Source organism: Maniola jurtina, chromosome 4, assembly GCF_905333055.1.
Source record: "Maniola jurtina chromosome 4, ilManJurt1.1, whole genome shotgun sequence".
Lineage (NCBI taxonomy): Eukaryota > Metazoa > Arthropoda > Insecta > Lepidoptera > Nymphalidae > Maniola > Maniola jurtina.
This window is the reverse complement of record NC_060032.1, coordinates 15,780,387-15,808,252: the sequence shown is the minus strand read 5'-3', so window position 1 is coordinate 15,808,252 and position 27,866 is coordinate 15,780,387. Positions and strand designations below refer to the sequence as shown.

At 38.4% G+C, this 27,866-nt stretch overlaps 1 protein-coding gene across 2 annotated transcripts in view; it reads left to right on the top strand.

The window, feature by feature from the left end:
* LOC123864869 (O-acyltransferase like protein-like) overlaps window positions 1–27,866 on the top strand; it is a 41,804-nt gene that overhangs the window by 11,583 nt on the left and 2,355 nt on the right. For both annotated transcript variants that reach the window (XR_006795856.1, XM_045905586.1), the window contains exons 2-14: window positions 15,252–15,371; window positions 19,720–19,853; window positions 20,199–20,371; window positions 22,443–22,618; window positions 23,081–23,167; window positions 23,334–23,494; window positions 23,662–23,762; window positions 24,251–24,382; window positions 24,874–25,039; window positions 25,463–25,542; window positions 25,891–26,116; window positions 26,696–26,870; window positions 27,354–27,496. Coding sequence is in view for 1 of the 2 variants with exons in the window: in XM_045905586.1 (XP_045761542.1) it covers window positions 15,252–15,371; window positions 19,720–19,853; window positions 20,199–20,371; window positions 22,443–22,618; window positions 23,081–23,167; window positions 23,334–23,494; window positions 23,662–23,762; window positions 24,251–24,382; window positions 24,874–25,039; window positions 25,463–25,542; window positions 25,891–26,116; window positions 26,696–26,870; window positions 27,354–27,496 (1,874 nt within the window). In the remaining variant the exon portion in view is untranslated. The remainder of the gene's footprint in view (window positions 1–15,251; window positions 15,372–19,719; window positions 19,854–20,198; window positions 20,372–22,442; window positions 22,619–23,080; window positions 23,168–23,333; window positions 23,495–23,661; window positions 23,763–24,250; window positions 24,383–24,873; window positions 25,040–25,462; window positions 25,543–25,890; window positions 26,117–26,695; window positions 26,871–27,353; window positions 27,497–27,866) is intronic.

The following is a 27,866-nucleotide window of genomic DNA, read 5'->3' as shown; positions in this document are numbered from 1 at the left end:
ACGCACCACTAACTTTTCAGTTATGCAATGTTTAAGCAATTAAATACAGTAGAACGCCGATTATCCGAATTAATTGGGACCGGGGTCGATTCGGATAATCGAAAATTCGGATAATCGGACATAGACTGGTAATAAAGAATAAGAATAAACGGAAGCCGCGCGACGCAAAACATGTAGTGTCTTGCCTCTAGCTTTCAACCATAACAGTTGAAATAATATTTGGACTCCAGCGAGTTTCAACTTGTGACAACAAAACAAAACAAAACAAAAATTACAAACAACAAAACAAAACAAAAAAGTGCTTGGTTTTAATTTTTTATATTACGCTCAGGACCGATTCGGATAATTGGCGATTCGGTTAATCGGCGTTCGGATAATCGGTGTTCTACTGTATCACTTGCTTTAACGGTGAAGGAAAACATCGTGAGGAAACCTGCATGCCTGAGAGTTCTCCATGTTCTCAAAGGTGTGTGAAGTCTGCCAATCCGCATTGGGCCAGCGTAGCAGACTATGGCCTAAACCCTTCTCATTCTGAGAGGAGACCCGTACTCAGTAGTGGGGCGGAAATAGGTCGATCAGTTGCAAACATAGTAACTCCTGAGCCTGAAAAGAAACAACGACGATTATTGCATCGGTATTCAAAAACGCATTCTGTGGGCACCATAAAAGTTTGTACAGAGATATCATAAAAGCTAAAAGGCAGCTTAGAGAATGTGGGTTTGTGTGTTGGCGCATGTCATAACACCTGACCCGTCGCACATAATGATGATCGAACGACTGGTTTATTAACACATTTATCTATATTTTACACTATCAATATTATGTATATAAATGGTGAATTTCAAATTGGTAATAGAATAGAATATAACCCCATACATCCAAATCTGTTCAGGTATTTAGAAATTTTGGTGGAATAAAGAAACCCACGTATCTACCTACATACATGAAACCTAAACACCACACTCCTTTTTATGGATTTTTGGTAGTGTTCCTAACAAGTTAGCTCGTGACTGCGATCTCACCTGGTGGTAAGTAACAATTCAACAGGCTAGTGGAAGTGGTGTGGCAGTTTTAACAGGGCTCTCTCCGTCACTCGTTTCATACAATCGTAGTTCCAATTTCATTTGAATACTAAGCAACCAAAGTCCATGAAATTTTGCAGACATATTCTGGAAACTAATATCTGTGTTTGTGGTGTTTTAAATTTTTCTAAAAATATGTAGTTTTAAAATTACAGGGGCTCAAAGATTTGTATGTAAATTTTTAAGACCGCGTAACTTTGAAACCGAATATTTTAACAGAAATCTGGAAAACCACAGACATAGATATTAGTTTCTAGAATATGTCTGCAAAATTTCATGGACTTTGGTTGCTTAATATTCAAATGAAATTGGAACTACGTTTGTAATCGCACTGAAACGCTACATCGTTCGGCGGCACGGCCTTGCCTATGGCTTTGCCGTTAGGGTTAGGGTGGTAGACCAGGCCAGACCAGAGACAATTTAGAAATTATAAATTCCTAAATTACCCGTGCTAGGAATGGAACCCGGGATCTCTCACTTACAACACCACAGCGCTCAGCGCTCACCACTGCACTGTGCCAGGGAGGTCGTCAAAGCTTAACCAGAGGTAAACGTTAACCGTGAAGTATCTTTAACCTTCTGTCATATGGCGGGACTTAAGTAGTCTAAAACCCCCATCGAATAGTAAGGTTCTGTCACCGGAAACAGAGATGACTCAAAAACAACTGTCGTAATTTTAATAAGAAAGTTGTAAGCGATCTCGGTCAAAGGCAAGCGAGATAAACATACAAACATCTACGGGTGTGATAGAGACGAACGAATTTAGCTGAGACACCGTCTGTTGCGTAAGATTGTCGGTTCGATTCTTGCGAATTTTAATCGCCTTTTACGGCGCGCGGGCCGCGAGGAAATTATAAGCTTGATGTACATACATGAAAGAAAGAAAATGCATTATTTGTTATTGGTGTCACAGGTAAAGAAAAACATTTATATATAACATTTTCAACTGTGACACCACCCCAAATGGGTGAACACTGGCTCATTATGACGTGTATAATAAGCTCCCTGAAGATATACAGAGAGAGCCAGCACATGCCAGACCTTCGTTATTTTATAAAAACTGAACGTTTCTCTGCGTATTGTTCCCAACACAGGGAGGAACGAACAGCGACTACGAATATTGAAATGTGTATTATAAGTTTTGGAGATGTCAGGTAATAAAGGTGTAAAAAATCTTACGTCGAAGTATAAATCTAATTTTTTTTTATATATTCTTCGGAATAGTATTAGAAATCACGTCATGCATTGCCAGACACCTATAAGTGTCGCGGCAACCCCCTGTCAGAATAAGTTAAAGGGTGTCTGGCAGGGAGGTCCTAAATGCTATGCGTTTGGGGAGTTTGAAAGAATACTTTTGAATGAATATTTAGGGAATGCTATTCTGATAAAAAACTAGCTTATGCCCGCGACTTTGTCCGCGTGGACTACACAAATTGCAAACCTCTAAACCCTTAGGTTTAAAGTAAGAAAGTAGAAAGTCTACGTCATTGTAACTATTTGCATGCCTTTCAGCCCGATCCGTCCAGTAGTTTGAGCTGTGCGTTGGTAGATCGTCAGTCAGTCAATCAGTCACATTATTCATTTAATCAAACCCAAGGTTCAAATTATAATTTACAAAGTTCTTACTTGTTTTGCACAAGAATTTTTCCTCAAAGATGACAGATCTTTAATCAGAAAACGATTGTAAGTAATTTTGTAAATCATTATCATTTGCCATCATGGCGACCTTCACCTTAAAAGCCACTATGGCGTGTCCACACCCATTTTACATCATCGTCAATTGCATCAGGTTACGAGTAATGAGAAAATTGTGCGAAAGTGTACCACTTACCTACATGTTCATGTTACAAAATACTTGTAATAATATTAAATAAAAATTCTATTGTTGACTTTAATGTAATGTTTTGAGTTTGAGTTAGAGTGTGCCCAAGATCGAACCCCGCACTCACCGATTAGGGGATCGAAATTCAACGACTAGACTTCTAGACTCCAGAGAAAAAAGAAACGCATATAAGATCAATTCGTTGTCTGTCTGTCTGACTGCTCGTCTATCTGTCATGTCTGTCAAGTCTCGTCAAAGGAATCAAAACCTACAAATGAAATTTTGTAGGTACCAATGTCATAAAGTATAAGTAAAGGGAAAAATCCGGTAACTGTGAATTTGTGGTTACATCACAAAAAAAAAGTGCTATTTCTTGTACAATGGTACGGAACCCTTCGTGTGTAAGTCAGAGTAGCACTTGACCGGTTTTTTTATGTGTATAGATTGCAATAAATTATATATGTGATCTGGCACACCATGAGTTTAGATGATTAGTCGTGGTGTGGTAACACGTGGCCAGCCCGGCGCAATCTGTGATGACAGCTAATTAAAATTTCACAATTTCAAGGCTAATAATATAGTCTCTGCCACCCGCAGTGCTAAATTATGAGTTATCACTTTTTGTTTGTAGATAAATTGTTGGTACTGGATCTACTAACTTTTTTATTTACATTTACCTCTTATGCCATTTTTTACCCGACTGTGGCAAAGCCAAAAGGAAGGGTAATGATTTTAGCAGTCTATGTATGTATGTATGTATGTGTGTATGTATGTTTGTATCCAAATTCTGTGTGTTTCACCGTAGTGTCTAAACTACTGGAGCGATTTTGATGAATGAGGTGTTTTCTGTATTTTCCGGGATAAAAGTAATGTCGGAGGATCCAAGTTATTTTTGTATCAAATAGATAATACAAGCAACGGTCGCAGACAGACAGGCAGACACACTTTCGCATATAAATAATATTAGTATGCAAGCATGGAAGTGTATGGATTAAGATTTTCTGTAGATAAAGTAGCACTTACGTTTAGTTTGGAATTCGGATACCGACTCATTATTACGTTATATTACTAAACTCACATTTCATAAGCGTTGCAAGGTAAAGGTAAGGCAAAGGCATTACAACATAGCTTCAGTATGTTCATATTTTACCTACCTAGGCCTAATCTGATGCAATGACGTTATTTAGTGATGGCAGTTTATTATCCGGCTCATTAAATATGATAATACTTAAGTTAATGTATTATCTCTTTCTTAGACAGAACAATAAGTTATGAAATAGATACATGTATGTAGGTAAAATTAGGTACAATTTCGCAAAGTTTTCATATTACCATCGCAACCGATAAACGTCAGCCTTATATTATTTAAGTATATTCTAATATTATAAAATACTAGCTGATACCCGCGACTTCATTCGCGTGGATGTAGGTTTTTTTAAATTCCCGTGGGAACTCTTTGATTTTCCGGGATAAAAAGTAGCCTATGTGCTAATCCAGGGTATAATCTATCTCCATTCTAAATTTCAGCCCAATCCGTCCAGTAGTTTTTGCGTGAAGGAGTAACAAACATACACACACACACACACACACACACATACAAACTTTCTCCTTTATAATATTAGTGTGATGAGAGTCTGTCTGTCTATCAGGACATAGTATGATATCTTTAGAATATACCTATAATATATCTTTTCAGGACATACGTCCTTCTCTACGAGTACGGATATTCCAAACTAATTTCGAAGTAGACGAACGGTTTATGCTTATTTAACAATTGCAGCATTTTTGTTATATTACTCGCTTGCGTTTCTCTATTTCCTGCATTAAAAAAACCGGCTAGTGCGAGCCGGAAGGGTTCGATACCATAGTACTTTTTTTTCATTACAGGGCAGCCATTTTGAAATTTTTATTATTTGTTGCTATAGCACACTTTATCAAGTCTATACCTATAACGGTTCCTGAGTTACAGCCCTCTAACAGACAGACAATCGAATGGACGGACGGACATCGCAGGCTTAGTAATAAGGTCCCGTTGGCATCCTTCGAGTACGGAACCCTTTAAAATTACATAAAGAAACATAAGAAATCCAAATTACGTTTACATTCGGTATGCTCTCGTAAAATGAAAATTTCTAAAGCGTAACACCTATCTATGCTCTGATGGTCGCACACAATACCTATTTAAGGCTTAATAAGGAATCAAATATTACCGTAGGTATTAGATTAGCTACAGTTTCAAGATTTATGACTCATGCCTACAATATCGTAATCATTTGCAATCATGTTTCTTCATAATTTTGCTAGTGCAGATTTAGTCGGCCCATATTAAGTCGGTATCCGTGCCGGATCCAATTACAAGATGCAAGTAGTTAATTGGATTATTTCCATAAAAAGAGAGAATTACTGAAATCAGAAGTAAGTAAATTCTTATGGATAGGTCATATTATGATATCTAATAGTTGCGAGTTTTAGATAATTTCCAAGATATACTTACCTATTAAATTAATGAAGTCATAACTCTGAAGTCAGTGTAAAGCTGCCAAACTTTGAAGAAATTTTAGTTATTCAAATATTTTAAGCTCCCGTTGGAATTTCGAAAAAATCAGCTTTATTCCTTGTGTACGTGTATTATTAAGGGAACCTCTGTGCAAAATTTCAACTTTCTAGGTCCATGGGTTTATAGGCTGAGCGTTGATGAGCCAGTCAACAAGTGAAAACAGGATATTTCTTTCAAATATTTAGATAATCTTTAAAAAAGCCTTTTTCTTGAAAACGATATATCAAGAAAAAACCTTTTTCAATTAGTATTTTTATTTGCATTTCGTTGAAAGGATTAAAATATTATGAAAAAAATGCAAATTTTTCGATTACGTCTCGTTTATTTTAAAGGTCACCGGTATCTTTAAAAATTCCCAGTTTAATAAGTAGCTACAATAATTTGCACAAAAGATATAAGGTAGAAAATACCAATGTCACAAAATCTAAATAGGTCCCTTAGTATTTTGTCACACTTCTTTCGCAGAATCATTTATGGTTCACGTGTTACATTTCTCGCTAAACAAGTGTAAAAAATGAAAATCCTAAACGCCTAGAAAGCGATGGGGTCAGCGTCGCGGTAAATGGTGAATTAGTGCTAATAACCACTCCATCAGAACCCAGTAACCATATCAATGCCAAGGAAAAATACCCTGTATTGCATGTACAATAAAATGTATTGTTCAATTTATTTTTAAAATAACTATGGCCGTCGAACCCTTAGCTTTCTTTTTAACTGGTGTTTTTAAACTAATACAATAAAAAAATAAGTTAGTCTATTATTTAACGTAGTACATTAAGTAAAGCATTTCTCTGTGTAATCGATAAGAGAAGATATATTATATACTTATCAAATCATGATCATTAAATTAACATTTTTTGGAGTTATTTGCGTTCCAAGCAGTTAAATATCACTTGCTTTAACGGGGAAGGAAAAAGATCGTGAGAACACGTTTGCACTTTGCATGCCTGAGAGTTCTCCATAACGTTCGCAATGGTGTGTGAAGTCTGCCAATCCGCACTAGTTTTTATGGCCTAAATCCTTCGCATTCTGAGAGGAGACCTATATTCTCAGTAGTACTGGCGCTGGGTGATGATGACGATGAATATGTTAAACACATTATTTAAGTATTCACAGCTTCTAACACAAAGCCTGTTCGACAGGTGTGTTGAATGATTGGAGGGAATGTGAGTTGAATCCAGAAGGGCTCGGTAATCTATCCCCGGTCACTGATCCTCATCAATGGCCCACTTTCCGTACACATTCCTGTTTTTATGGGGGCTATTGTTTTTTTTTTGATGGACGAGAAAGCGAGTTGATTGAGGATGAAAAAAAACTTGAATGAGAGGTTAGTTTTGATTCGATGTACCTAACGATGTGAAATTATATAAATTATGAATGTTTTGGATACCTTTCATCACGGGCATGATCTAGTACTTAGTTCCATTTAATATTAGCTCCATTTTCCGGAGTCTTTGTCTATCTCATGAGGTTTTGGTTTTTAATTTTTAGACAAAATGGGTAACACATAGATTGACCATTCCTACCGGAGTAAATTATCATATTATTAGAATACACATTATACCATCGTTCTTTATTTTCTCGGATCTGGTGTTAAAACATTCGGATGTAACCGTCAGTGAAAGTGCATCCATTAGCGCATTGCATAACCGCGGCCCAAGTCACAACCTGACGACTTAGGTCAAGTTCAATTTGTATGCCAACCGCTGAACACTAGATTAGACATATTTTGTTTATTTATTAAAGCCTCCCTTCCTGGCGCAGTGGTGAGTACTGTGGTCTTATAGGCGGGAAGCCCCGAGTTCGATTCCCGGCGGACGCAATTTAGGAATTCATAATTTCTAATTTGCCTATGGTCTAGTCTGGTGAGAGTTACTACCCTACCGGCAAAGCTGAACCAAGCGATTTAGCGTTCCAGTACGATGCCGTGTAAAACCAATATGGGGTATGGGCTGCCATACCCTCTTCAAGGTAAGCCCGTATCCATCTTACAACATTTTCCCACTCAGTTAGTTCAATGCATTTTCCACCTGGTATGATTGCAAAGAAGAGCTAACTTCGAATAAAAAATCTATATTTAAAAGACCCATAGATCTATAGCTCCAGGGGTTGCGAAGCTAAAGTGGCAATGTATGTAGCACATTTAAGCCGAAGATTCGATAGACTTTGGGATCCCAGTAGCCTGGAGACGATGGGTAGATCTCTCGCTAGGTTGACAGACGACATAAAACGAGTCGCAGGGAGCCGCTGGATTCAGGCGGCGCAAGAACGTGTCCCTACAAGAGACCTACTTATATCCAAAAGTAGACGTCTATCGGTTGATGACAGTCTGCCAATCCACACTTGACCACCGTGGTGGGCTATGACCTTCTCATTTTGAGAGGAGCCGGCGATAAATTGATGATAATGAAAGTTTTTTCTTATAAATACCGCAGGAATCCTTTGATTTTCTTCCAAAAAAATCTCTGTCCCTTAAACATATCAAAAATGTTTTAAAATACTAAAGAAGTTTATAATATTTATATATTAGACCATACCACAAACCTACTCCAACTCCAACCTACTGGCTACTATTCATTTTATCAACACTGGCTACCTCTGGTTATGGTCACCTGTCATGGTCGCCATATTATCTACTTAAATCTAATCCTACATAGCTTGTATGGCTGTATAGATACAGGCTATTTTCGCTTGAAACAGATAAGTCATAAAGTGGACCCCCGTGTATGGTGTGGAGAAATTCATAGTTATCGACACCAGTTATATTATTATGGTTACGTTGTTATATTGCGATATTATTGATCAGATGTTATAAACTTTATACATTTATTGTATTCATTGTAAGCATAACTTTAAAAATATATATAAATAAATAAAAATATAACAAACTACTTAGGTTACTCCAAAGTTAAATCTTTAAGCTCAAAACCGGCCAAGAGCGAGTCAGACTCGCGCATTGAGGGTTCCGTACTCGGGTATTTTTTCCAACATTTTGCACGATAAATCAAAAACCTTATATACCGTTTTGTTCTGTGTATGAAATTCTTTGGGTTAAAGTTTCGCAAAGATTATATTTTTGTTTGACTTTTTAGAATTAATAAGCAACAGTCATATTATATTGATTGCATTTCCTTCTTTTACAAACTTTACACGTATTGTTCGCATTATCATTCCTACGTCACTACTCGTAGCAGTCGTAGCATTTCGTCAGCGATAGTGATGGACGTGAGGGAAATATTAACGATCATAACCTTTGTTACAACACTAACCTACCAGTCGATGAAAATGCACCCGCACGTTATATGACGGAATGCTAATTTTTAACCCCCGACCCAAAAAGAGGGGTGTTATAAGTTTGACGTGTGTATCTGTGTATCTGTGTGTCTGTGTATCTGTGTATCTGTGTATCTGTCTGTGGCATCGTAGCACCTAAACGAATGAACCGATTTTAATTTAGTTTTTTTGCTTGAAAGGTGGCTTGATCGAGAGTGTTCTTAGCTATAATCTAAAAAAATTGGTTCAGCCGTTTAAGAGTTATCAGCTCTTTTCTAGTTTTCTTGTAGAAAAGAAGGTTAGATAAACGTTAGGTTCATAATATTATGTCAATAGACAAATGTCAAGCTGTCAAGATGGACGTTGCCTAAATACATAATTATTTATTTGAAAATGATGTTTTGGAAAACTCAGATACTTTGGATCGTCGGGGGTGTTATAAATTTTTAATTTACACTTGTATTATTATTTATTAATAAAATTATTGAAGTAAGTAATTACTTTGCGGAATTCCAGGATTATACAAGGATCTACAAGCTTAATCCTACGAATGTTATAAACGCGAAAGTTTGTATTTATGGATGGATGTTTGTTAGGTACTCTTCCACGCAAAAAGTACTAGATGGATTTGGAATGGAGATAGATTATACCCAGGATTAATATATAATTTATCCCTGAAAATCAGTGAGTTTGCACGGGATTTTAAAAACCTATATCCACGGGAACGAAGTCGCGGGCATTAGCTAGCAAATACCATCCCTATAGGTTTTGATTCTCTCGAATTGACAGACACGACAGACAGACAGACAATGAAGTGATCATATATAGGTTTCTTTTTTTCTCCTAGAGACATAGAATCCTAAAAACATTTTTATTCTGTTTTTTATCCTGTTTTTAACAAAAAAGTTTTTTTTTTTAAAGTGGGACACTGTTTTTTCCAACCCTGCCTGTGTATGGCCTGTCTAAGGGCCCAAAGGACATCCAGCGACCTTGCCCACTTACCCACTTTGCGAATGTTTCTAATCTAAAAATGAGTGACGTAAGCTAACATTTGCCGCGCGCATCCTAATGCGCCATTGCTATGCAGCCCACCAGGCGGGTGGCGGGTGAGGAAACCTAACGTCCTAGACCATCTTGGTTTCTCAACCGAGAGCGGTAACCCGGTTATGCACCAAGGATGGTTTAAATGTCATACACGCCTAGTTAATGACTAGGTAGTTTTCATTATTGCGTATAAAATGACTAAGGCCTAGCCCGCACAGCGTTTTCATGCGCGCGATTTATTTTCTGCGTACGGAATTTCACCTGCACGCACTGCGATGCGGTGGGCGCCATACAACTCCATGCTGCACAAAATATTCGCGCGCATTTAACAGCGCACCGCGTGGTTTTTTCCCGCGCGAATTTTATATTACAAGTACGGGTATCTCCATATATGATCGCAAGTGTTACAAAATTACGAGAAAAAATATCGCGCGATTTTTATTCGCTGTGCGGGCTAGCTTTCTAGGTGCTTAAGATATTTTTTTATTACAGACAACAGAACTAGATATTTTTTTTGCAGCATCATTTTGTGAGCTTTTTCGCAATTGGGAACGTTGTGGTCTTATTAGTGGGAGGCTTCGGGGTTCGATTCCCGGAAGGGTTAATTTGGGAGTTTTTAATTTCTGAATTGTTCTGAAAAGTTTTAGGTTTCAATTCATTTTTTTTTGCATTTTGCCTTTTGGGCGTTATGTTTGTTACAAACGCTACAATTATTTTTATTCAAGTCTAAACCGTCATTGTATCCACACCGATCCAGAACACACTCCGATCTAAAAGGACTTAGGTTCTCCAAGTACCTAAGTAGTATGCCCTGACGGATGGTGAGGTTTACTTGTAGACACAACAAAGAATTATCAGACAAAAAACATTTTCGACATAAAATTATTCATAATATTTGTTCCTTTAAATAATTTCGAAAACTCACCTTGACCGCACGTACCCACTGTTGTTTGACTTAAATACGTTTAAAATAAAAACCTATTTACATATGATTTGTAGGCACATATTGGTTAGAATATTTTTATATTTAATCAGTTATCATAATATTTCTACAGAGATTAAGTAATAAGTTAATAAAGTATAATATTGTGTTGAGAACTGACCAATATTCCTTGAAATTATACATACTCAATCTTATTCTAATAACAATGGCCTCCCAACCGAGTTTCGGTCTTAAAGGCCAATCTCCATAGACTATAGAGATTTTGCCATCCGGGCGGGAGATCCCTGTTCTCACAGTCCGATGATAGGACGGCAATCCGACAAAACCGGAGAGAGATCAGGCGCAAGACCGATGGCTTTAGTGCTTTCCGAGGCACGGGAAGGTACATCACAAACTTCCTAACTCCGGGCTGATATTGAAAATTTCTTGACAGAAAAAACATTTTTTGCCCCGACTTGGGAATCGAACCGAGGAGTTCGGCACCTGCAATCGAACATGCTAACCACAAGACTTAAGTTGCCTTCAAATTACGGAAATATAATATAATATAGAAATATCGCTCACCCTATTTGCCTCACACTTAGATGTAATATTATACATCTAACAGTGTGAACAGTGACATTTAAAAGTAGGGTGAGCGATATTTATACATAAATATTATATTCCGTAGTTTGAAATAAACTTTACGAGGAAGTCAATCATGTTTTTAGGTGATAGTAGTAGGTCTGTATAATCTTAGTAGTAGAGTTAGTTTAGTTCTATTAAAATATATTGATAAGCTTTTATTGATCTGTGTTATATTTTTAGATTCCTTAGGTAATTGCAATCATTTTTTTAAAAGCATTAATTTTTCAAAACTCGTCAAGAAAAAGATTTGTACTTAAGTATAAATTATTATTTTTTATCTTGTATGGTTTAGGTAGGATAAACCAGGATAAACCTATAATTAACGTACCTACTTCATTTCAAGAACTTAGCTCTTATTTGGCAAAGGCTAATAAAATTGTTAAAATACTTACCTGGTAACAATAAAATGTACCTAACACACGTACAGGAATATTGCAAAATAAACTTGGTATAGAATTCTCACACAATCCGCGTCGTTTCAAAGTCAATAATAAAATATCATAAAAAGATTAATACCTACTAGACTAGATGATGTCCGCGACTTCATCCATGATCACGTGGCTTAAGGTTTAGGGAATTCTTCATTTTCCGGGATAAAAGGTAGCTTAAGTTCATCTCCGGAATGCAAACTAATAAACTATCTATGTAGGTATGTGGTCAAAATCTGATAAACGGATGGGTCTTTAAAAATCTCATGGCATTTCAGGATGAAAGTAGCCCATGTCCATCTCGAGATACGAGCTGTCGCTGTGCCAAAGACAGACAGACAGACAGACCTACTTCGTATTTATAATATTAGTATTAATACGGTTTAGTGAAGTGACAAAAATTTTGTAGATTCTATGAACTTGTTCTTGTCAACCAGTCGGAACAATTAAATTGGAAATATTAGACATGAAGCCTTGAAGGTCATCACTGGAGGTCGCCCCGCCCTGCTCAATTAGCAGGAAATGGCCAAACACATAATAAATTAATAGTAATTAATGATTGTACTTTAGAAAAAGGCGATATTATAGCCTTATGTTTAAGACGACAGCCTCCAATTCGAAGGATTCCAGGGTTCTTATCTTGGGCACGCAACTCGAGGCCCCATTCAGGGAGATGCAGAGCGTTATAGGAATGCATCTGTTTGTACCTACAACGGCTTCGGGTTCTTACGACTTTCCTACATTTAAGTACCTAGTCTTTTTTAGGGTTCCGTAACTTAAAAGGAAAAACGGAACCCTTATAGGATGACTTTGCTGACTAACTGTGTGTCTGTCTGTCCGTCTGTTTGTCCGTCCGTCGTATCTGTTAAGAAAACCTATAGGGTACTTCCCGTTGACCTAGAATCATGAAATTTGGCAGGTAGGTAGGTCTTATAGTACAAGTAAAGGAATAAATCCGAAAACAATGATGTTGTGGTTACATTATTAAAAAAAAAAATGTGTTTTAATTTTCAAAATAAGATAACTATACCAAGTGGGGTATCATATATGAAAGGGATTTACTTATACATTCTAAAAAAGATTTTTATTTATTTTTATGTATAATAGTTTTTGATTTATCATGCAAAATGTCGAAAAGAAATACCCGAGTACGGAACCCTAGGTGCGCAAGCCGGCTCGCACTTGGCCGGATTTTTAATTTAGGAACAAACGAGCAGGCGATCCACCTGATGTGAAGCAATTACCGCCGCCCATGAACATTTGCAGCACCAGAGGAACCACCAGGCGTCAATGCGTTGCCAGCTTTTCAGGAATCTGTTGCTCATCCCGTTAAATAACCCCATGTCATATTTATTGGCAAATATTTTGCATATAAGGTTGCAAACCATAAGAACGTAGGTATATAGGTACATTAGTACCTACTCATTCATTAAAAGAAATGAGCCGTTGGACACTTCGAGTAAACAAGTTTGGTCCTCTTGAACGTGACACTCAGGCCGCGAGGACCTTATGTTGCTTATGTCAAAAACCTCGCGACCTTACCTTGGATATCTATTTACGGCAAGCTTTCGAAATTAATCCACTAATTATTACTTATGCGGTTTTTTATAAACATTACCTTTATCTCCTTAAGAGGGGTCTCTCCGTCACTCGCTTCATACAAACGTAGTTCCAATTTCATTTGAATATTAAGCAACCAAACTCCATGAAATTTTGCAGACATATTCTAGAAACTAATATCTATATCTGTGGTTTTCCAGATTTCTGTTAAAATATTCGGTTTCAAAGTTACGCGGTCTTAAAAATTTACATACAAATCTTTGAGCCCCTGTAATTTAAAACTACATAATATTTTTAGAAAAACTTCACAGATCTTTGAGAACATTATGGAGAACCCTCAGGCATGCAAGTTTCCTCACGATGTTTTCCTTCACCGTTAAAGCAACCATTTATGTATCTGCGTTAAACTGCGTTGACCTAAGCCGATAAATAATTGACACACTGTTGTGAACATTACTCACAAGCATAATATAACTATAGCCGTCATTGTGGTCTACCATGTAGTCAAAGAGACAGCCGCCAAACCACGCGAAACTATTTTTAAATTGAATTAATTTTTCAAATCCATAATGCAATCGAGTATTTTCTTACCTTTATTGCGACGAAGAAGAAATTGGATAGAAAACCAAAGTGTCTATCTAATGTTGCCGTGTTTTACTTTTATATTTAAAAAAAATAAAAATTGTCTGTTAAAGTTTACTACGTAAGTAGGCTATACGTTCCCGCATGTATTTATAAAATCTTACTAAAATTAAAAAGTTTAAATTAGAAAATGCTCGTTAAGTTCAAACGAACATCAATAACACATTGACACACTTTGTTTTCAAAGTTTGCCCAACTAGCTTCGGACCGTCCGGCGTTCTTTTTGAATGGGTCTAGGAAGCGACGCGGCGCGGGCGGCGTGGCGCGGTGCTACCTATTATATAGGTACATTATCATTATCAACCCATAGCCAGCTCAATACGGCACGGGTTTTCTCTCAGAATAAGTAAGGTTCAATTCAGGTCACTTCATAATCAGTCACGCTGGTCAAGTGCGGATTTGCTGGCTTCACACACCTATGAATGATTATCTAGGACTCTCAGGTATGCAAGTTTCCAAACGATATTTTCCTTCACCATTAAAGCAAGTGATATTTATATACGTGAAGTTTAACTACTCAAGGATTATTATTTCGGTCCACCTGTCTCTCGGCCTATAAGGCGTTCCTGAACCAGCGTTGCAAATGATGGCAGTCATTACAAGAGGAAGCAATTTCCAAGCCATCAGAAAGCTGACTCCGTATCATTTCCTACTTTGTTTACGGAAGGAAGACTATGGCTTCTCGGTCATTAACCTTTACCCTTTGCCAGGTCATTGCAAAGTTCAAGTTTACGGTGGATTAAATGGAATTTTGTCAATAAGTCTAATTATAATAAGCAAGAGGTCACTGCCCGCTGCTAGTTGCTTAAAGACTTTTTAAACATACTCTCCTTGAATTAAATTATGTAGTTATTTACTTATTTAAAAATGTTAATGATGACTTGCAAGTTGCAACTCTACCTAATGAATTTATCGATAACATCTTGTTTTTATTGAACAAAGATTTTAATTCCCAAATCTATGCAATATAGATGGTCGCGTAGGCAACGAACCTAGTGGACGGACGCGCGCTATGATTGGCTGAGATATTTTCACGCCATTCAAAAATAAGATTTCTGCGCAGGTACATTGGCGTAACTTATAAAAGTACTTGGCTATTACGCCAAGTATTAAGGCATTTAAGTAGCCATTAAACTACTTAAATGGCGTACTTGATGATTCTTCCTACATTTTAAATTATTGTGCCATGCGGCTCTGTGGCATGCTGCAATGGGACACTATGTTCCTCTGGCGTAAATGAGGCCTTATTAACAGTATGTATTGTTTGTTGCAGTGGAGGACGCGAGTGGACGCTACACGTCGATGTTCTACTGGGGCAACAACTACTGGACGGGCTCGGCGGAACTCTGCTCTATCCTCAACGACCTCCATGCGCCCTCCCGGAATCAAAACCGTACGTAGAACTAATATTTTTACTATGTATACCTCTATACATCTAAATATATACAAGTGTAAATTAAAAATTTATAACACCCCCGACAAGTGAAGGTTACAGTAACAAGAAAAAAGCTGATAACTTTCAAACGGCTGAACCGATTTTCTTGGATGATAGCTAAGAACACTCTCGATCAAGCCACCTTTCAAACAAAAAAAAACTAAATTAAAATCGGTTCATTCGTTTAGGCGCTACGATGCCACAGACAGATACACAGATACACACGTCAAACTTATAACACCCCTCTTTTTGGGTCGGGGGTTAAAAAGGAAAAGGCGAACTGACTGACTGACTGGTTGACTGATCTGTCAACACACAGCTCAAACTCGACCGAGTGGTCTATCCGCTACTTTCCAAGATAAATGGCGAAGGTATTATTTTATTTATTTAATTTTACTATAGAAAAGTAGTTGCTTAGGTATTGTACTTGCCTTCTAATTTATATGGTTTTTTATCTTACTTTTTGTCTAAGATGTCAATAGATTAAATAATAAGAGGATATGACATAATTATGAATTTTTATTGTAAGTTACGAACGCGTAGGTAGGTGATTAAACTATGGACCTTGAGAAGAGACAGGGCTTAGGTACTATGCATTTCAGTTGAGAAGACCAGTGGCAAAGTAGCGCGTAACTACTACCACAGTTTAACGAAATAGGCTGTGCTACTACCTACTTCGTACATAACTCTATGAATTAAGTCGCCTACAATATAATATGTTATAATAGGTAGGTATGTGTACCTATCGTTTATCACCATAATATTTCGCTTGATTTAAATTTTACGTTTTTATTTTTAAAAAACAACCAACGAAAGATCGTCTGTAAGAGATTACTTTAGCAATAAGGTCGCGTTTGCACCCTTCTGTATAATTTCTTCTGTACCTTTGCGTATCTTTTATTACTTTCCTGTACGTACCTATGCACTACCTAACTGCATAAAGATTTTTAAATAAATCAATAAATAAATAGATGAGTAGGTACTATATCTTAGATAATGGTGATGAAAATATTAAGTACCTACTTAAAAACGCAAAGTAATGCATTAGTAACTATTTTAGTTTAGCAGAGTTACATTTCGAACCTGTGGTAGATTTATTTAAAGAAGTTTATAAAGTTTATTTGAATAAAAAATCTTTATACCTATAATAAAACAAAACACAGACCTTCACGGGTATGAAATTAAATCGCTAAGTTGGTATTAAATCATAATTCGAAACTAATGTACGTAATAAAGCCACCGCAGACATGGGACCTTCGAATTCAATGTCCGAGACCGTTGGAAGTTCGTAACTTCAATGCTGTCCAGTTTCTAGGATACCTATACTTATTAAAACAGTGCAAATACTTAGCTAGTTATCGGTGATTTTAAACCATAACTGGATTATAAGGACAACCTTTTTAGAGCCTATAATAAAGGTCGAATCTTCATAGTTCTTACCTTCTATTTTTCGCGCTTTATATCTATTAAATCGCCTGTAATTTACGTCACAAGGAGAGAATTTAAAAACTTATATCAATTTTGAATTTTGCAAACTTATGCAATGGTGATGGAGTACCATGGATCTGGTATATAGAGGAGGATATGGGAAACCTCAATGGAAAACCTCAACCTCTTTGGTCGAAGTTTGGTACAGAGATAGCTTGCATGTCCCCGAGATGATCACGAAGCGTTCCCACAAGATTATGAAGAAGCTAAATTCACGCGGATGAAGTCCCGAGCATCATCTTGCCCTCTAATCTTAGTTTGTACAAGTGTAATTTAAAAATTTATAACACCCCGACAAGTGAAGGTTACAGTAACTAGAAAAGAGCTGATAACTTTCAAACGGCTGAACCGATTTTCTTGGATTATAGCTAAGAACACTCTCGATCAAGCCACCTTTCAAACAAAAAAAAACTAAATTAAAATCGGTTCATTAGTTTAGGCGCTACGGTGCCACAGACAGATACACAGATACACAGACACACAGATACACACATCAAACTTATAACACCCCTCTTTTTGGGTCGGGGGTTAAAAACATTGGAATGCGCTCTACCACATTACCACATCATTCGATATGCTTTCGTAATCAAAACTTATAACACCCCTCTTTTTGGGTCGGGGGTTAAAAAGGAAGTATTTTATTTATTTATTCTTTTGTAAAACTTATCATATTGAAATTATATGTTTCTATATGCTCGCAAGCTATTGACGGTTGATTAAATTACGACGTCTTTAATAGTTTAAAACAAAAAAAAATCTTTTTAAACAGGTGATTAATGTTCAACCGTTAATTTCTTAACTGTTATAATATTATATAATGTGCAGAATGGTAACTGGAACGCAGTAATCGTTTCACAAGATTAAGACATAGATATATAAACATACGTGATTTGGCAAAGTGGGCAAGTAGGTATTACAAGCGTTACTTATGTTGTTTATTTTTTACGAAACACTGTAAACCGGCTTTATGATATGTATTTACAAATACGGAACTAAATATAATTTTTTGTAATTTAATATTTTACTTTTAAATGCATACTAATTCTCAGGTATTAAGTAGTTAGGTAGGAATGACCTCCCTGCTAGGGACAATATTCTAAACCAGTGGTGGTAGAGGTAGAAATATTGTAAAATCAAAGGGCAACATTTCACGAAAAAGATGTTAAATAATAATTTGAAAATAGCCTGTAGGAAGTTTCAGTCAAAAAGTACAAGAATGCAACTAATCTAATCTTTGACAAAGTTAAGTAGCTAAGTTATAAACATATTAAGTATGTTTAAGAACCTACTAACCTACCTACCTAAACTTATAGGACCATGCACTAAGCTGTTCACATTCTGAGATGGAGGTGTTCAAAGTTACATTATTTTAATTATGCCTCTGTATTTTGAATGTAAGTGGGTGCTTTATAAAATTTTTACTATTGAGTATATTAAGTTAAAGACTAAATATAATATAAGATTTATTTAAGTAAAGTTAATATCTAGGTAACCTATACAAAAAATTAATATTGTACCTATCACAAAACTAATGATATATATGCTCAAAATGACAAAAAACGTGTTGGTAGAGTTTAATTTCTATTTAAATTAAAATAAAGCGACACTTTAACGGTGTTTCATGAAATCACGTATTCAACGTAAACTTTAGTAAACTCAGAGATATAATATGTATATATTTACAATTTAAAAGCAACTTTTACGCACGTTTGTGTATGATGTTAGGTAATTGTAACTAACAAGTGGGCGAAGGTTCCACAATACCTATCGCTGAGATCATTGTACGGGCGCAATATTGCTCGCTAGTAGACTATAAGTAACTGGAGCAGAAACTATACTTGAAGTAAATAGGTAACTATAGTCCGCGACAGATCGACGTGGCAATTGGGGTATGGGGGGGGGGGGGGGTCGAGTTCCGCATATCCGCACGTCACCCGCGCTAACCTGAACCGGGCTCCCATTCCCATCACGATTGCCATATCGACCTGGTAGAGAACTACACCTATTTTATCTAACGCTACCTGACTAGCTTTTGCCCGCGATTTCGTCCGCGGTACATGTCATTTATAGCCTACGTTCCTACTGAGTAAAGTAGCTTTCTAATGGTAAAAGAATGGTTAAAATTGGTTCAGTTGTTTCAGAGTTTTACGATTACAAACAAACAGATCTTTCATAGAATAGGTAGGTCCACGAAAACTATTTTATTTGTCTTGATTATATTAATTTAAGTTATCAACCCAAACCAATTTTCATCTCAGTGGCTCAAGTCGCTGTACATATAATTCTCGACCGAATACCATCGAACAACTTACAACTTGAGCCATAATAAAGAGTTCAACGCAGACACGGCGTGCGTTGTAAAGACCTTTGCTACATATATAATTTTGGCATAATTTAATTTCAATCTACCAAAAATTATGTGTAAGTCAAGGTAACTAAAATTATCGATAAATAATTACGATAAGTGCAAATCAAGGAAGGCTTTTTATCGATAATTTAGTTAGTAGCATGTAGAATTTCTAAGTTGGAGCTGATAGACCATTGAAATTGAGTGCTGAGCTGGGGCCTTTTCATCTTGTGCCATGTGGGTGCAAGAACTCATTTGAAGTAATTATTAAGTACTTTATTAAAAACTTCTGTTAATCACTGATTTTAAGCTGAATCATTTACTTGATTGTATTGTATTATATTTTTATACGTTGCGGAGTAATTGAAGGACGCACCAATTGATGAAATTGTGATTTTAAGCTTGTTTATTTTTTTTGTGGACAAGATGAATGTACTTAGTTTTCTTTCTTTCAAATGATCTTGTTTGCAGGTAGTAGCGGCTCTCAGATCTTCACCGATTGGCGACAGGACGTGTCCGTGTCCGGTCTGGGACCACCGTTCGAGACAGCCTTCTACAACGTGCGCATGACCATCTCCTCCGACCTGCCGGACATCGTCAGGACTGTGAGTAGATTGTTTGTACACATCTCAGGTCTTTGGCGATTGGCGGCAGGACTTGTCGGTGTCAACTTCGACAGCTTTGATGGCTGACAGAAGAGATAAGCTGGGCTGGGCAGCAATCGAAAAGCCGTCTTTAGCCTTTTTCAACGAGAATGTCCTACCTGTTATAATGTATGCGAGCTTACATGTGTGGATGCACCTTTAAACATTCACTGCGTTCGCGTTACCATTGGGAAAGATTACCGCCAAAATAATCGGCCTACCATAATTATACGATCACAGAATAATAAGGGGTGGCTCTACGATGATCCCATTCCTCACATTTATTTTATCTAACTATTGTTTCAGCGCCGCACTCTCCACCTTGGTCTCTGTCTACCACGCACGTGCTCGCGCGAGCAAGTGGCCCAGCTGGTGAACTCGGTACATGCTCCCTTACTCCGACACAAGGTGGTGACCGTGCGCTCACCGGAGCACGGAGGATACACTTATCTCAGTGATCCCACGTTCCATATACTTTTGTGAGTAATGATTTTAATAAGTATTAACACCTCGCAGACTATGACAATAAGAGTGGTGATGGCCTAGTGGTTAAAAGACATTGGCCTCCTATTTGGGAGGTCAGGAGTTCGATCTTAGTCTACAATCTACAATCACTTGCAAGCAGTTCTGATTGCAGGTAAGCGCTAGAATATTTAAAAAAACCAGCCAAGTGCGAGTCAGACTCGTACACTGAGGGTTCCATACTCGGGTATTTTTTTCATCATTTTGGACGATAAATGAAAAACTATTATGATTAATTCACAGTTTTCGGATTTATTCCTTTACTCGTGTTTTAAGGCCTACCTACCTGCCCATGATTCAGGTCAACGGGAAGTACCCCATATGTTTTCTTGACACGACGGACGGACAGATGGACGGACAGACAGCCAGACAAACAGACAGACAGACAACAAAGTGGTTCCGATTTTCCTTTTGAGGTACGGAACCCTAAAAATGATCATTTGACATCATGATGGAATTGTAATCCGGGCCAGCCTTAAATAGGTACTTTATAAAATACACTCACAAAGAAATACCATCGAAACGCCCACAGCTGCAAAACCTGAGTGCAAAACAATTTCAAAATAAAAACAAGCGAAAGGTGTGCCGATAATAAATCGCAGTTGATTGTAGATCGATGGCTAAGGATAAAAACACACTAAGTAGACAGACACACCAAAAAACAGTAGGTATTTAAGATGTGATAGCGACGTTGAATTCCTTAACTGCCACCCTCCCGCAACAGGGCTGATCGATTAAGGAAAAGCTGCATTAATCTCAATAATTGTTGTGATTGGCTAAATTGATGGTATTTTTACTGCAACAATGCATTTAAGCCAATAGCGAGAGAGTGAGTCGGGTGATTGCGATCATCACACTTAGCTGTCATTTTCCGTAATCGATCGCGATCTACCTTATGAGCCGTTTCAATGAAACGTACTTGCCTACATATATACCTACAATATATATATAGGTAAAGCTATGTAATATCGCTGCCCTGCCGAGTTGGATTCGGTGGCTAACCTCTTTTTCGATTGGAGCTACCTAGCTGGATTGTGTGACCTAGGTATACCTACTTGTGTACAATTTCGAGTGCAGAGCTCTCAACGAGTCTCATTAACTGGATGGGACGGGACAGAAGGATTAGCGGGGGCGATGGAGAGCTTGGAGTTTCTCTACGAGATCAAATCAAACATGAGGATGAGATAAGAGAACGCGACAAAAAGTTGTGAGACATAAAATCCAGTTTTTGCTCTTACAACAAGCGGTATGGCCCGAGGCCAAGGCGCCATCACCTATTACATAACGTTAACTATCCAGGTCAATCGTTATTACGCTTATAGACTATAGTGAATGGCAAGCGTGTTTGGTTTATAACCGGTACGAATTATGTTTTGGTTCAGCTCTACTATGGATTCGGCAAATGATTCGTGATGCCGGGAATTGTGTGGCCATCGGCAATCGCATAATGCCCGACAGGTTGAGATGGCAACCGGGGTGGGGATGCCCTGCACAACCGCACAGCTCCCGCGCTAACCCTCTGCGAGTGAGCGCGGGTGACATGCGGGTTTGCGGGGCGTTCTCCCGTTTCATACCCCGATTGTCATCTCAAACTGTCGCGTACTATATTTTTTTATTTATTTAATTAAAGACTTAATTAAAAAATCACATTTTACACCAATTGTTGTAGACCAAAGCACTAGATAAAAACTGAGACTGGTGTTTGAAATTTTGCAGCCCAAATAGACCGTAGTTTGTGCTAGGGCTGACAAAAAAAGGTATAATTCCTCATATTCGCGCTAACCCGAATGGACAATGGTTAGTGTGAATATACTTACTTAGGTTTTTTAAAAATCTCACGGGATTTTTTTGTTTTGCTTGGATATAAATATCTAATACCTACACCTACAACCTACGAAGACTGTTTGCTGTTACACAAAGTCGCCGGCCGGCTGATTTGCCAAACTTTAGAAATTCGCCAAACGCAATACTAAACTAACTTACTAAATTAACATACTACATGTATTAATATTCATTTTATCTTTTCAGAGCAATATCATGCATAGTGGGCCTCCTGCTCATATCCGCGACGATCTACGACATGCGGATCGCTCGCGAGGTGCGCACGCGCAGGCGCCGCGTCGACAACATGACCGTCGCTGAAAACGGCGCCTCCGATCTGAAGCTCGACCTGAATAGTCTTGACGCCATTACTGTTTCCAAAGGTAAGGAAATCGCATGGATGCACCAATGGATCAAAGTCAAAGTCAAAGTCATTTATTCTAATTGGGTACTATTTTACACTTTCCGATTGTCAAATTGTATTAACTTAAAACTAAAGCTACGAGGGTTCCAAACGCGTCCAAGTCCGAGAAGAGCCCACAACTTCGGTTAATGCTTCAACTGAAATATTGCCCGTCAACCCTACCCGTATATTTATCGTCCAGGTCTACTTAGCAAAAGGTTTTGCGCTTAGTTGGAAAGGTAAAAAAATTAAATGGGCGCATAACATTTCACGCTTGTTTTTATTTATCTCTTAAGATTTATTCGTATACCAACTTTTTGGTACAACTTCGTCAAATAAATTATTCAATTTCAATGTCAATTCTCATCCGTTGAAATATTGGGACCACCTGTTCTAAAGTTTAAGATATTTATTTTGAGCGCTGTCTTTATTTTATTTTCAGGCAAATCGATGTACACCGTGAACAATAACAACTCAGAAGAGAGGCTGACTGCTGAAACCGCTTCTACTGACGGAGAACTCAAATTAAGTAAGTAAAAAAAATAGTGAAAGAACTGTCAATTCTAGGACCGGTTAGCTATTTCTTCATCCTCTTTATTAAAGGTTAAAATAACGTGAAGTTTGTGACTTCTACTCAGTTATAGTACACAGTACTGGTTTAAAGATAATTAGTTATATCTTTTACTTTTTTCCAGGCGTCTGGTCCGAGCTGCTGCTCTCGTTCTCGATGAAGGCGAACATCCTGCAGATCTTCGACCAGTCTGTGGGGTCGGACACTGTGCCAGAGGTGCACGGCTTGAGGTGCTTGTCCATGGTCTGGATCATATTCGGACACACGTGTATTGTGGTTTTCAAGGTGAGCATGCATTCCCCCCACACGTCTGGTTTGACTGATGCGTCGTTCTTGATGCAGGCAAACATCTCGCAGATCTTCAAAAGCTATCGATATAGGAAAACAGATTTTGCACATTTTCAAAAAATTAAATTATCTGCTTTGACCTTCATGATTTTTTTTTGTTTCAGTATGCTGACAATACTGCCCTTAGAGCAATTCTGGAGAAGAGCTTCTGGTTCCAGTTGATCCTTAGTGCTGTCTACAGCGTTGACACTTTCTTCTGTTTAGGGTGAGATAAAACAAACTGATATCAAAGCTTCGTATTTTAAACTGATTCATCATTATCAACTCCTTGCGACTCCACTACAAGCGTGGATCTGTCTCTTCCCAAAATGAGAAATGTTTTAGCCACAGTCCACCACACTGGCCAAGTTTGGTAGACTTCACACACCTTTGAGAACATTTTCAAGAACTCAAGGCTTGCAGATTTCCTCGCGATCTTTCCTTCACCGTTAAAGCATTGTTTAAACGGAACATAACTCCAAAAAATTAGATTTGTGTGCCCGGAATGCCTCAACCCCCGAATAATCAACTTCTTGTCAATTAAAGTCTTAACAACTAGGCTAGCACCGCTTTTGAGGCTGACTGAAAGCCCTAAGTTAGTGCCCCTCTAACTACCAAACAAAGCCAGTATCTTGGAATTCACGAAAGCCACAGGTTTTGAAACCCACTCCTATTAAAAAAGTCAATTTCCTTTTAAAAATGTTTCTCTTGCAGTGGTATGCTGGTAACATTCCTGTACTTCCGCACGAGCGCGAAGGGCAAGCTGGAGCGCCTCACGAAGGGCCACCGCAAGTTCACCGCCGGCGTGCTGCAGTTCCTCGGCCTCATGGGATACCGCTTCGCCAGGTCAGCTCATCTCGTTACCACACATTTTCTGCCTTTCATATAAAAACGATACTATCCTCTTCCGAAATATTCACAGGTAACTTGTTTATTGGAGCGCGCTTGTCTGCCTTTTCACTCTTGTCTTGAAGTATTTAAAGGTTTTACGTGGCAGGAAACACGGAAGCCAGAAATAAATCTTTTCTTGACCATATAGGAAGTCAAACCGCAAAATCAAGCCTCAAAACATAGTAAAATAAAAAGACCAGATTCAGATTTTTACCGCAGTGAAACCGGGACGAATCAGCTAGTATTGGATAAGTTTTATCACAAGGCTATACCTACTTATTGTTTTATACGTTATGTATCCTTCCTACATTGATTCACGCAGTCCTCATAATACACATTCAAAGTGTCCACACAAATCCACCCACCATATTCAAGCAACTAATTCGCTTACGTACTCGTAACCAATATTATTATTTTTTTTGTTGAAAAAAAAATGTTTGCTATAGATTGACGGCACCCTACCTGTTCATGCTGGGCGTGGTGGAGGTGACCATGAAATGGTTCGCCAACAATGCGGTGTTTGAGCCCCCCGCCATGGACAACGAGACCTGCCCCAAGTACTGGTGGAGGAACCTGTTATATATCAACACCCTGTTCCCTGTTGAGCAAATGGTGAGAAATTCATACTGGACTTGGTGGAAGTGACGATAAAGTGAGCTCACAACGCGGAGTGAGCTGTTCCAAACACTGTTCGGAACCTGCTATCATATCATATCATTACCCTGTGTTCCCCGTCGAGTAGATGGTGAGTAATTGTTCATACTGTGCTTGGTGGAAGTGACAATGAAGTGAGCTCACAACGCGATGTTGGAGCCAGCTCCTAATACTGATCGGAACCTTTTATCATATTATCATATTAACATCATGTGTTCCCCATCGAGCAAATGGTGAGAACCTATATTTATGCTAAGCGTGATAGTGACGATGGTAGACACAAATTAAGGACACAATTCAGTTGAATTTCCAGCGATAAGCGAGCTAAACAGCACGTCTTCATTATTTTGTCTTATTTTATTATACTTTTTTCATTTTCAGTGTATGCTGTGGAGTTGGTACTTATCAGATGACACGCAGTTCTATGCTGTCAGCGCTATCCTACTTATTCTAGCTACCAGGTAACTCACACCTACCTACCTTACCTACCTACTTATTTACTTAATTATAAAAGGATAAATTTGACTGACTGACCAGACTGACATGAGATTTTGAATACAAGATTTCTCCATAGCGAAGACCCCATTCTAGGTTTCCATAAGAGTGAAACTTAGGCAGGTTAGCTAGTAAATTATGATAGCAAATTGGGGCTCATAAGAGTTTGAATACACTCCCACAAGACGCAACGGAGGTCTTCCTTCACCACGCACCAGAAAAAGGACAGTAGGTATAGATGGTTCATCGTTCAATCATGCTATGCAAGTGAAGAGCGGGCAAGAGATGTTTCTAAAATCTTTTCTCTGTTCCAGCCATTTCAAACTATCAGCAATACTGACGGGTCTGTTCTTCCTGTCTTCCCTCTTGACGACGGGCTTCGTGTCGTACAGCAGTGAGCACATCCCCAACAGCGAAGACCCGTTCACGCAGTTCGACAAGATCTACGACAAGCCGTGGACCAGGCTGGGGCCTTATTTAGTGGGCATGCTGACGGGGTGGATACTGTTCAAGACCAATCTGAAGATCAAGATGGGGGTGGTAAGAATTCTATTACTTTGTACATTGGATTTATGCCTTTTTTTGGTCGATCATATATCATTTAACTATAACAACATTAGCTCCTTTATCTCTCTTTGAGCTATAGAATGGCAACTTCGCAAATAAAAGCACAGTTTTGACAGACCTTACTCAGTGGACAGATGCCATCAATCGAATCGCAGGGAGCCGCTAGAACGGCTGGATACAAGTGGTACAAACGTGGCACCCGAAAGGTTTTATTTCGATACAAGTTAACCCTTGGCTTCAATCTCATCTAGTGGTAAAAGATGATGCGGTCTAAGGTGGAAGCAGACTAACTTTGATGGGGTATGGCAGTTTCATTAAACCCCTGATCGGTTTCTACGCGGCATCGTACCGGAATACTAAATCGCTTCGCGGCACGGCTTTGCCGGTAGACAGAGTAGACCAGACTAAGAGAGACCTATGTATACCAGTGGACCTCTAGCGGTTGACGACGACGTCGGACGATGACAGTTAGCCCATAGCTACAATCTCACGTCTGAAGGCTGAAACACTTTAATTTTGCCTGTAATTTTATTGGAATGTGGTCCTTTCCAGATATGGGCGTGGGTGGGCTGGGCGGTGTGCACTGCAACGTTCTTGTTCCTGATATTCGGCTTATACACGACAGAGCTGGATGTGGTGTCAGCCGCGGTGTTCAGTGCGCTCTCACATTCTTTGTGGGCGGCCTGCGTCGGCTGGGTCATCATCGCCTGTTCTACTGGGCATGGAGGTAAATATTACCTATATTGTACCTACGGGAGAATGTGATCAGATGTGACAGTGTGATATGTGAGCACGACCGTAACAATGGAAGATCTTTCAAGATTGAAGCTGGTGTTATCCACAGAGGCCCGCTTGTTCAATCGTTGTATCTTAGAACTTCTACATAGAATATTCTATCGAGTTTAGCGCGGTTCAGACTTTCATAGTGAGTGACCCAACCAGTGCAATTCTGAAGTGGTAGAGATTCGTTTGACTATTTCGAAAGCACTTTGTAAAGGTTTATCCTACTAATATTATAAACGCGAAAGTTTTTATCTATGGATGTACTGGACGGATTTGGCTGGCAATTAACACATAGGCTACTTTTTATCTCTCAAAATCAATGAGTTCCCACGGAATATTTAAAAACCTATAGGTATCCTCGGGAACGAATTCGCGGACATCAGCTAAAAGTATAGGTACTTAGTAATTTTTTTTCTATATTACATAGGTTGGGTACGACCGCTGCTATCCTCGCCATTGTTCTACCCGTTCTCTCGAGTAACCTACTGCGCTTACCTGGTCCATCCAGTAGTTCTGCGGTACGTCGCGATGCATCTCACGCATCCCATACATCTCGGAGAGCTACTTGTTGTGAGTATATCATTTTTACCTCTAGAAGATAGCTGGTCTTTACAGATACACTGACCTCTACTAATACACGCTGCATATACGATTGCCGACCTGTTTTTGAAGCAATTTAATTTCGCCATTTTGGCGCTGAGAGCAGCAGTGAGTCTCAAGAGAGCGTCATCATCACCTTCAAACCATCACCAGCTCACTACTGAGAACGAGGTTCCTCCCAGAAAGATAGGGATTTGGCCATAGTCAACCACACAGAACAAGTGCGGATTGGCATGAGAGTGAACCCGGGAATAAAATGTTAGTGATGAGACAGTCAACATAGTGTCAACACGAAGACCATAAATATTTTGATCTATAAAATTAATGAGTTTTCTAAAAC